This window comes from Stegodyphus dumicola, chromosome X2 (assembly GCF_044657685.1).
Source record: "Stegodyphus dumicola isolate Sdum_Otavi_A_Nest chromosome X2, ASM4465768v1".
In the NCBI taxonomy this organism is placed as follows: Eukaryota; Metazoa; Arthropoda; class Arachnida; order Araneae; family Eresidae; genus Stegodyphus; species Stegodyphus dumicola.
Window position 1 is genome coordinate 81,345,011 of NC_140781.1, and position 12,385 is coordinate 81,357,395.

General features: G+C 32.0%; 1 protein-coding gene across 2 annotated transcripts in view; it reads left to right on the top strand.

Moving 5' to 3' along the window:
* The window catches only part of LOC118203550 (uncharacterized), a 390,320-nt gene extending 380,483 nt beyond the window's left edge, over positions 1 to 9,837 (top strand). For both annotated transcript variants that reach the window (XM_085808993.1, XM_085808994.1), the window contains exons 7-8: positions 6,554 to 6,785; positions 8,762 to 9,837. In XM_085808993.1, coding sequence (XP_085665119.1) covers positions 6,554 to 6,785; positions 8,762 to 8,886 — 357 coding nt within the window. In that variant the 3' untranslated portion in view covers positions 8,887 to 9,837. The remainder of the gene's footprint in view (positions 1 to 6,553; positions 6,786 to 8,761) is intronic.
* The last annotated feature ends 2,548 nt before the right edge of the window (positions 9,838 to 12,385 follow it).

The window sequence follows — 12,385 nt, forward strand, 5'->3', positions numbered from 1 at the left end:
TTACTCATGGCCACATTTCATTTCATATGTTCTTATTGTAAGTGAGTCCTTCGTAAATTTAATTATTCGCATTCGAGTTTCGAAAGGTAAAATTATTAAAAAAGGAGGAAAATTACGCGATGAAATACAGTATTTCAGAAACAACGCAAGCCTCATTTAAGGGGCCAGAGAGCCGCAGTTTGATCACACCTGAAATAGAGCGATGATCAGACTACCAGATGCAGTTCCCAATTTATTTTATCATTGCATTGTTTGCAGAATAATGAAACTTCCGCAAAAGCTGACAAATTTACGCTTAATAACTGCATATGTCGCTTAGACATTTTTCAGTTATTCACTTCTGTCTAATGTTTATTAATCTTATGTGATTTGAAATGTCCCAATATACAAATTTTTATCTAATTACTACCCCGATTATATCTAAGTGAATGGCTGTTACTTATGGTATTTCAACTATTACTATTGTACAGAGGTTAAGTTACAGAGTTTGCGTGTACTTATTGGGAGCATACACTCTTAAACACCATGTGGAAGAATTCTCGCTATGTCTTTAAAGAACAAAATACTGCAAAAGAAAGGTTTAAATAACCTTTTTATTAAATCTAAATTAAAACAGATACACAAACTTCGTGCTCACGAATCACCACCGCTTGTGGCTACGTAACGGAAAATAAGAATGTAATAAATCACTAGTAAATTAAGAATTCTAATGACTGGCTCCTTAGCTTAAAGTAACGCTAAATCGACTGCACACAGCAAAGCCGAGGAATATCAGTATAAACTGAAAGGTGTCAAATACCGAAGTAGAGAGCTAATTTTAATCTCGCAGCATAAACATCGGAACTAAGTCCGCTACTGCTCTTTTGAACTCTTGAAACGCAGATTAATACTGCTTCTGAAACGCGTTGAGAATTTACATCTACGTCATACAAAAATTTACATTCCGTCAGGAAACTAAAATCAGGAGAAACAAGAAAGTTCAACTAAAAATAACTGGTTAGAATAAAGTAAAGCCTTATGAAGTTTCGAAAAAGCATTCATTGTAACTCTTGTAACTCTTGTAACATTGTAAATCCAATGATTTTTCTATTCAAATCAATACAAAGAGGAGTAAATTTCTCAATCTAAATGTTTAAAATCTAAATTTCTTATGAAATTAACACCTAAGGAAATGAGAGGGAAGTTTATAATTTATGAACGCTGATTTTTAGTTTCTATAGGAATTCCTTTAATTTATTTTATAGCGGCTGCCTAGTAATTTTCAAAAAAATCTTTAGTTTTTCTAGTTGCAGTATGTATTTCACGCTTTTGTGTCTGCGACTGGGGTAATCAGTTGCTTTATGCGATTAATACTGACCTGCCAAATAACTCTCGGAGATCTTAATCTTCGCAAAGGAAGTTATCCTTTACTGTCAACAGAATACACAGTTTGTGTTCCAAGCAGTGTCAACACGTGCAGCGAATCCTTGGGGTCTTTTTTAATTTTTGAAGAGCTCTAAAGTCTCTCAATACGGGGTTGGTCTTTGTTTTCTCTAATAATTGAATTAATGGTTTAGCTTAGAATCGCCATCTCCTGGAGGCTATTGCTTCTGAATCGAGCAGGGAACTTACTCCACAGGGAGTAAACATTTGGAGCATTTGGTCAAACCGATCAATTGTCGATTTCTTTTCAAGATGTCATCTGCAACTGTTTCTTTGACATGTAAACGATGACAATATTCCAAAGAATATATTCCTGTTCATGCATAGATAAGAAAGACAATTCTAAAATGCAGTTCGAAATATTCCTGCACTGTTGTCTGATTTTATTATCGATTATGAAACACTAAAAGTCAATAAAAGTTTTGTAGCTGCTTAGAAATACTACATAAATAGCTAGTACATGTTTCATACGTAACCGCTGCAGTAGAAAAGAACAAAAGGAATTCAAGTCTATGAGCCCATAATGTAACTGTTGAATGTTGTTAAAACAATGTGTAGAATTAAAATGTACCTGACGAAGTAAACACATTGTATGTTGTTAATATTAAGGTCTTAAATTCTTAAAATATCAACACATGCTATAGTTTTTAAATTGTTTAGTTTGTTGATAATTAACCGTCAGTATTCAGTTTATATAAAAATTTTCCTTAGTGAAAGTTCAAAGCTGTAAGTTTTTTTTTTTTTTTATTATTATTAGCAAAGCTTCGAAAATCACAAAATTTCTTTATACCTACACATTCATCCATTATTTAGCTTAACTTAGTATGCATTTCTTAATCTGAGCCAGAATTTACTAATCTGAAACTCTCAAACATTTGTTGTTGAGGAAATTTCTCATTTTTCTTTTCATAAGTACAGTAAGACCCCGCTTAACGCGGGGGATACGTTCCATCAAAGTAGAGCGTAATGCGAAACAGCGCTAAACGAGGCTATCTTTACATGTAAATATTGGGGTTAGGGGAAGATGGCTAGGAAATTGGTTAGGTATTAAATTTAAAAAGTATGTTTTTTAATAAAAATAAAACCAAACATTTATTTCTTAAAGCCCAAATTAATACCACATTATTATTTCTTGCAAAATATAAATAACAAAACGAATATTCTTAGAAAAAACAAATAAAATTTTAAATCAGTCATATTTAGTTAGCCTTCCGCGTTTTCAGTGATCTGCCTTTTTGTGACAAAAGCATCTAATGTTGTTTGCCTTTTTCTTTTGCGTTGTTCTCTTAAAAGTTCTTCATAAACAGATAGAGCATCTCTAACACCACGCCTTACTTTTGAGCTCCTGTCAAAATTCGGATCATTTTCAATAAATTGATCCATTATTTCAGTTATGGTAGACAAACTCCTTTTTACAAACGCCATCGAAAGTTCTTTTTGCTCTTCTTCTGAATCACTGCTGTCAACATTTTTGTTTTCTTCTTGTTCAGTTAATTCCTTGAGCTCATCATTAGAAAGACTAGCCGCTGCTTCTTGAATTATTTCTTCGACATCTTCCACATTTACCCCCTTCAAAATATGTCTGTACAATACCGCACCAAACAAGAAATACAAGTACACTCTTTCGGATATGTATTTGAAACCTATCGCTGCATAATATTTCGGGGAATCCCCGTATGCTGCGAGCGATTTCGTGGAATCCCCGGGTTGAAATAAAAGAGCGCTAAACCGAAACAGCGCTAAACGAAACAGCGTTAAGCGGGGTCTTACTGTATTATATTAGGAAGGAAGTCAATTTCCAAGTTCGATTCCCTTCCTCCATGTTGAGATAGGAATGTCGAAAAGTTTCATCTACAAGTTACAGGATGAAAGGAAATACATTCATTGTCCTAAATGGAAACGCACATTTTTAAGTAAGAAGTTTAAAGCGTATTACTGGTACGATGAACTGCTCGACTATTAGCATGAGTTGTATTTATACATCAAAAGGATTCTTAATAATGGACCCTTAAAATTGAATAATCTGCTGATAGCTATTCAGAAGCCAAGGATGTAACCTCGATACTCCCGAAAGTTTAGTTGAATGTGTGTTATACTTCGCTTCTCTCTTCTCAGGTACAACTTCGGTTGCCGCCTGCGGTGCACAGTGGGCAAAGCTCTGGGTAATGAGGTGAATAAATAACTGGGTTTCGGTTAATCCTGATGAATACTTAAATGGCATTTCCATTTAATATCCAGCCATTTCAAAAAAAAGTATGGAATACAATTTATAGATACTTTCTGTATGAATTTAGATTGCATCTGCACATTCAAGATGACGTCTACTCTGTCGCTTTCTTAGGGAATTGAGACGGTGGAAATTTCTTTTTTGAACATATACTGCATATATCTAAGTACTGCATGAATCAGGGACTTAAATTTCATTATTGGATTAAATTAATATTCATTTACATTACACATAGTACTAAATTTGTATGTAAGGTAATTGTAAAAACCTACTAATCATTAAATCTCTAACTTTTCCTTAGTTTTATAGTTAAATATACTTATCACGATGTGCTAAGAAAATATTATCTCATTTAAAATTTATTTCTTGAATACAGGAAAAAAGGTTAGTAGTATTTTAAAACAATAGCTGGAAACCTCATACATTCATTTTATCCTTTTTACTTCTTTCATTTGCAATACTTAATTTTTATTTTCACATATCAAAATGGTAAAAAATATACTGAAGCAAGGTTTTAAAAAATAAGCTTTTGTTTAAAATCATTAATGAACTAAAAGGAAGAAAATAATTATCAAGTTTAATTGATACGAGCGATTAAATAATTCTCTTGTCGAAATTCATCTGCAAATAGTATATATATTAATTTCTTAATTCTTTCTTTTCAATTTCTGTTTCGATTATATATATAAAATATATATAAAATATATACAGAGATAGATAGATATAGATATAGATATAGATATAGATAATAATAATATTATTACGAATAATAAAACGTGGAATGCTCACGATAAAATTTATTATAAAGGTCATGGCTTTTACTGTGGACAATGCAATTCGATTTTTAGATTTTATTAATTAGGTGCCCATTCTTTTATTATTATCCATGATATGAAACTGTAGATGAAGTTTGAAATGATTATTATTTAATCTCTTGTTCCATTAAAATGTGATAAATTATTTTTATCCCTTAATTCATTGATAATTTTAAGAGTTCTCATTAAACAGTTGTTTTCTAACAACCTTTATTAAGTATTTTTTTTATTTTTCGCTTTTTATTCTCAATGACAAATTATTAATCAAATTATTCAGTTAAATTCAAATTTTAGAGACTCTAAATCAAATTTTCTACGAGAAAAGGGGAAGGGAATTTATAAACGGCAAAGGTAAACAAATAATAACAAGACCGCACATGCGTGATATTGCTAATTATTTGCATATCTTATGTTGTGCATATCATGAAAATTTCAGACCTGTTGGATGTTGTTTCTTCAGGCCTTTATCATACTGTAATTTCAATGATCAGTTTTATATGGTGTCCTCCGCTTTGAAAAAAAAATTGTTTTCCGTCTAACGAAGGCCAGCTGGAACTTACCAAAGGTTTGACACAAGCGCTCTGTTTCTCTAGATGGGGAAAACAGGATTCTTTCAAAACCCATAAAGAACTCAAAATTTTATTAAAATGAAGAAATAAGTATCGTACAGACTACGGGGATGTTTTGGCAGAGGATGTAAATGTTTATTCAATGTTTCGTCAATAGATGATAGTGTATCACATCGAAATCAGATTAAATGTATATAGAGTACCTGAATAGTTTTTTTTCCCGATAACGAATACTCTGAATGATTATTTTTTAATAGATAATGAGTTCCTGTCATATGAATAAAGCGTTTTCAGTACCATTCTTATTGTGATCATTGAAGTCGATATGACACAGCTCAATTTATCGGCGAAAATTGGAACTAAAATTTTAACCCCTCCAAAATAACCCTGCCCTTTCTTTCGCGATTTAGTATTTTCGAGAAAATCTGACTTCAGTATTCCTATTGGTTTAGTTCTTTAAATGTTTTGAAGTCTTTTTGGATCTTTGGCCATTCTATTTATACTTAGCTTTATTTTTTATTATTAATACAAGGTTTTCAAACTTACTTGCGCAATTAAATGGTTCGTAATAATTCCACGTTTCCTAGTTAAGGAATGGATCAAGTAATGGATGTCTTCAGTCTAGTTATTTTGGTCACGTTGCAGTTTTAAGAGAAAATATATGAGCCTTAATTTCAGCAGGTTTTGTAAGGAAATATTTGCAGTGAAAAAACTTTTCTTCTCAGCTAATTTAATAAAAACTAGTAATAATAATGCTAACATTATTATATGATCAAGATTGACCAATATATCATTAAAGTACGTCATGAGAGTATACAGACATTTTAATGGCAGCTACTCAAACTGAATTTTCAAAAGCATATTCGTAAATTGTTTCTGTACATCTGGAAGCAGTAATTCAGAAATACTGATTTCAAATTATCGTTTGCAGAAATCTAAAGATTTCGAAATTTTGTATTCAACGTAAGCCCTAAAATCTATACTTTTTCATTGGTAAAAGTGGCTTAAGTCATAAAATTCTGCTAATGTTTTTCAAGGCTGATTAAGCTATTATGCATCATCTCCGTTATGCATCATCATCATCCAATATAGTCTTTAACATGACAAAAAAACAACTTATTCATTGGCATTTTCTTTATATAAGATCCGTGTAAAAATTGAAACTTCCTACACTTCTTTTAAAATATGTCATGTAGCCAAAGTTGTCATAGTCTGAAAATCTACTATATCTGATTTTAAACTGAAACCATGTGTCTAGCACCAGTTGCTAAAAAAATATTTAGTCATACACCAGTTTTGAAATATCATACATAATTAAAATTTACGAAAAAAATTTCTACGTTCAGAAAAACCAGATTATGCGAATGTTACTTATATTTTTTCAAAACTTATATTGCATAATATTACATTTTTTAATTTGTTACTCATATTTTAGACTGCTACTTAAATTTTCACAGTACTATGATTTTTTTAGAAAGCTTTACTTTATCTCATGCTAACTGGTCTAATTACCTTTATAGATTCCCGCTAATGAGACTACACCACATCCACCGATCATCTATACCGAAGATTTAAAAGCCACAGTTTTGGGACTTCGATTCCGCGTGCAGCAGAATATGTTCAAAAGCGATGAATTAAGGCTGAAATGCACTGCTACTTTGTCTCGAGTAGTTAGTCTGAGTAGTGATGTGACAGTTGTTGGAGGAAATCAGCAGAATTCCGGTTTTCATGTTTCGGAAAATACTGTTTCTGGTAAGATAAATTGTAAGAATTATATATATAGATCGGGTATTAAAAAGATCCGCTGAATAAAAAGCTCAGTTATAATTACAAGTTTTGTGTAGTAAAAGACAGACGTAATTACTGTACAATGAAATCTTGAAATGAAACCATGAATCTCTGCTCTGCTCTCAAATTAATAACTACTTCTGAAAGTACAAACAATTTCTGTCGTCAGCTATTAAGCAGGTTCAATCCGTATCACACTTTTTCAACAATTCAATCAACCGACGTATGCCGTGAAAACAGCTTAGCTTTAATTTAGCTCTTTCTGATAAGCAGCGTTACCTCTTGCCTATTATAAGTAAATATTACGCTCTTTGTTGAATAAATTACAGAAATAATCCTCCATTGTCACATTTTTCATTGTTTTTCTCTGGTGAAGAATTTACATTTAAAAATGAGTAGATTAGGACTTCCTTAATTCGCTTTATTTTCATTTCCAATCATCTGTATTTACTTTTTCTATGCCCAACTCAAAAGCAGCGTTTTGCATGGACTGTCCCTTGTCCTGCCCTTTTAAGACTTAAGTAAAGTTTTAAGATTTTTAAGACTTTAAGTTTACTTTCAAAGGTATTTGTAATTTTCGTTGCAGCAAACTGTACAGCTCCTTACAACTCTAAATACTAACTCCTAGAACCGTAAAGACAAACAGATGACATATCGCCCGGTTTTCTTTTAAAGCACAGTAAATGCAAACTCAAATCAATGGTTAAAATATCCTTTTTATTTACTTTTCAGTATATCGGTTACACAGCGTATCCAATAACATAAAGTTGAAAGCCACTACTTGCGGTAAAACATGGATCAAATGTTCCAGTCGGATTTAAATATTAAATACAATTGCACGCCACTAAATAGGCTTTCGCCTCTGGCTTCAATACTTTCACAAAGCAATTAGGGTTAGTGAAGCTGAAGCTGATCAAGAAATTCAAATCAGTAGCATAAAGCTGTTGCAGAGAAACCGTCCAACTTCCAAAGACTATCTCTAGAACTCAAAACCTCGATGCTTCTATACAATAAACTAATTTGCAGTTTGCATCCCGGTAGAATTGACGAAAGCAGAAGTGAAAGTGAAGGCAATCTAATAATATAACTGGTTAATTAACATAAAATTTTACAAAAATAGCTGTCAGATGAATCAGTCAATGTGAAACAAATTTATTGATAGATTTTTCTGATGTTAAAATACCAATAATTCTCTGCACACTTTTGTCTGCTTGCTAAGTTCTTTAAACGATATAAAAGATGGAAGTTTCGTGGAGGAATTGAGATTTCATGAAATGTCGGGTAATCGAAGATCATGAATCGAAATTCTGTTTTACTGTAGATAATGTGTAACGCTGCATCCATCTCATGTCCGAACGTTCGTCCGATAAAAATCAGAGTAAAAAAACTAAGAAGACTAGATAACTTTTATCAAAACTCTGAAACTATTGAATACTTGTAATTTTTAGACATTTACGCCTTTATTGGAAGAAAATCAGAAAAAAATTCGAAATAATTATTTATGAAAATAATGACAAATTTTCAACATTATCATTAGAACAAAAGTAAAATTTTAACAATACTAGTTTATTCAGTATCTGAGACATACAAGATGCATTGAGCAGAATAGCAATCTTTATCGCAATAATCCTGAAAGTTATGTTTTTAATTGTTCTTTAAAATGAGTCTGTGAGTCTGCTTTGAAACCACAACCTTTAATTTGGACCTAATCAACGTAATTTTATGGTCACTATTTTGCTGATGTGATACTATTAGGTTTCTCATAACACTATCTCATTTTGTTTCACATAATGCTCCACATATGCATATAATCAACATAATTGTTATACTTTATTTAAATACAGGATTTATTCACGGCATTTCCTGCATAGAAATGCAATTTCTCACTCACACAAACGTAACCTATTGCTAATAATTTGTCTTTTTTACCTTTGTTTCAGTAACAAATCCAACTCCTCGCTGCTGTGTCGAAAGAACATTGTGGATTTCCATTTTATTAACAGTACTGGCAATGTGGTATCCAAACGATCTCTGTTCTGGTTTGCTGATGTCGTCCGTCTACTGACAATCAATGAGTCTAGTTGGAATGACTTTGTGGACAACATTTATGAGCAGGTAGCTGAAATTCTAAAGTCACTCTATGAACTACGATATTTAAGCAAACTTCCTTGAAAGGACTACTAATGGAATGAAATGATGAAACCCCTTATGGTTCGAGACTGAAAACTTGCATTGAGGTTTAATATGCCTCAAAATGCATTTAAAACAAGATAATTTCAATGATTCAACAAAACTCGCTCCAAGAGGTCTTACTCAGACATCACAGGCAGGAACTACGATTATATGAGAGACCATTTTGAATGCATCAACCACAGGCAGTTCATGACGGCAGCATTTACCTCCAATGTATTATAAATAATATTATCGAAGTATTTTATAATAGGGAAGAAAAGCTTAAAGTACTTTTTGATCAAGCATTATAACGAACAAAGAAGAATATGATAGACTATGATCGTGTATTTGTTTTGTTTGGCATATATATCTCGCACATTATTGTCTTTGAGTTGGAAATGCTTAATACTTTAAAATGTAACATATCATTAGAAAGACGTATTGACTTCATCTGAATTTGAGGACTCTGAAATATAAAAGTGTCTTTGAAGCATTAAAATATACAAATGCTGTATATGAATACCCTGTACCACTAGATATGTAATTAATTTTCTTAGTAGTAAGCTCACGGCTTGAATACAAAAAAGACAGAAATTCTTTTCACAAATGAAGAAGTTTACTATTTACAGAAAAGAATTAATTCAGTTACTTTTCATGTATACTTCATGTATATAACTATTTGCATTTTTGAACCAGTACTCAGGTTGTAGAGGATTGTTATAACAAAACTTAGATTTATATCTCTCTTGTTTGCACGAATCGTGGTATGTGCACATTTGTAAATACGCACTGTTCACATTTGATGAGCCTATTAAATATAAATTGTTGAAAATGTTAGTCTTTGCTTTCATCATAGTAAAACACAAATTTTTTTCGTATCAATGAAACAATTGTATGACTATAGATTGCTACATTTTTGTTAGAAAAAAAAAAGCAAAAACTTCTTCAGAAAAAGTCCTGGCTTGACATTCCGCAATTTCCTGTTTTCATCAAACCTTTCTTCTTCTCTTTTCGAAAAGGGTAAAGATTGTAGTATTCACCAATCATTTTTTAGAGTCTTAAACTTGAAGTTTCCAGCATTGTAAAGAGTGGCCCAGAAGTCACTTTACATTTTGAAAATTAAATAACTTTTTTCTATTAATATATTTCTTTTTCTCTTTTCAGAATTAAAAAATATAATCGCTGGAAATTTTTGGCATGGATAAGTTTACAACAGAACAACGAATGAAGATAATTGAATTTTACTTTGAAAATGGACGGTCAATTGTTGCAACGCAAAGATCGTTATATGCGCCATTTTAATGTTCGACATCCCCCTAGTAGGCCTGCAATAAGGAACTTAGTGACGCGTTTTCAAGGTTCAATTAGTGCAATCTTTAAAACCAGCAGACTTTCAGAAACGAGTAAATTATGCTGTCAGGTTTCAGAGAACTGCAAGAAATGACAATGAGTTTATTCACAAGTTGATCATGGGAGATGAAGCTCATTTCCATTTGAATGGACATGTGAATAAGCAAAAAATAAAAAAGAATTAATTACAGTCATTTAAGAAAAAGTTATTTAATTTTCAAAATGTAAAGTGACTTCTGGGCCACCCTTTACCTAAGTCTCAATAATCAAATGATTTTATATTTCCTAGATGGGACCGTACAATTGTTCTATCCAAATGTTGCTTCATTTCACTCATGCAGATTTCAGCGCATTCTGTATATGTTCTTTGTTTATTATTATTTTATTATTCTAAATATTTTGAGCACGATACTTGTTTGTTTCTGCATGTACACTTTGCTTGAGAGGTCTATATACCATTGAAACCAGCACGTATAACTTAACATAAAATAATACATTCACAATTCATTTTTGCTCCCTCATCTTGGACACATTATAAAGTTAAACACCCTCAAAGTTTTTGTGATATTCGTTTCAACACGTCAAATATGACTGACCGAAAGTCTAGTCAAACGTAAAATGCTGGGGAGCGGAATCGTGCTTAGACAGTTATGTCATACCACGAGATACCACATAAGACGTAACCTAATTATCTTTATTATTTTAAAACGTCATTATATCGAGATAATGTAACAATACAGAGATTTGTCGGACGTGGGGCAAAGTTCTGGCCAGAATTATCTCAGGTGTCTGCTTCTTTCGAAAGCGTTATACAAATAATTCATAAAATAAAATGCAATTACATTCGCTGAAAATGTTAAACAGTTGAGATTTGAATTGCATATGTAATGGAAATTCTTATAAAGAATGTATATGCAATGCTCATCGATTTGCTTAAAATGACTATTAATATTTCCGTTACAGTGAATTTTCACTTAATACTGTAACGAGAATAAACGTTAAAATATAGCTGAGGATACTGATTGATGCAAAAGTCTAAATATAAAATCAACCAACGGCATTTTTATTTACGGTGTACTAAATGCGTAGAATACTTTAGTTAGTTACGGCACAAATAAAAATGTAAAAATGCGAGAGAAACTTTTCATTTACACCAAAGTGAGAAAATAAGAATAAGGTTAGCATTTGCGAAAGCGTTAAAGAAAACAAATTTCGATTAAATACTTAAACAAAAGGGAAAATTTCTGGGCTTCCTAAAAGCATTCATTTAACTGAGTTAAGAAAATGGTATATATAATACAAAAGTATGAAAAGAAAATTATTCCAATTTTATGGGAATAATTTTTTTTGGAGAAAAGGGTCTGCGCAAAACGAATAAATCAATAAGAACTTCTTTATGACACTGATTGTTGTTTGACATCGCTCTAATCGGGAAGTTTCTGAAAGATCTCATGAGGAATCACATGTCAGTTTCTCTTTAAATGGCAGACTAATTCCTTCCCTGAGTGGAATAAGCACGTATTATGATCAAGAAATATCGAAATAATTAGCTGGTCAAAACAATATCTTGGCAGGATTAAGATAGTCATTCTAATATCGAGCCGTATATGTACGGACTAAGAGCTTCGTCGACGAACCATAAAGATTAAAAAAAGTCTATCACAGAGATATGATTGTCAAACGAAATGGAATCATATATAAACGTAATGGAGCTCGTTTTGTGTTCCAACTGAAACGGGAGACTAGTTCATTTCCTGGTTCATCTCCAGATGTGTGCTTGCCTGTTACTGGAGTTCCAAAAAATGAGATTTTTTAAAACAAATCATCTCTCCTGCAGTTCTGTCAAAAGTATATTTCCCGATCCCATAGTCATCTAGCAATAGCCAAATTGTTCGCTTCTGTACCTTTGACATGATGTAATGCTGTCAGACACATCCAAATGCTAATGGTGCTGCTGTATTGTCGTTCTCGCTGTCCATTTGACACTAGTTTCTGCCGTACATCCAGTGGTGGCAGTTACATCACTTCCAACCTTGAACTTT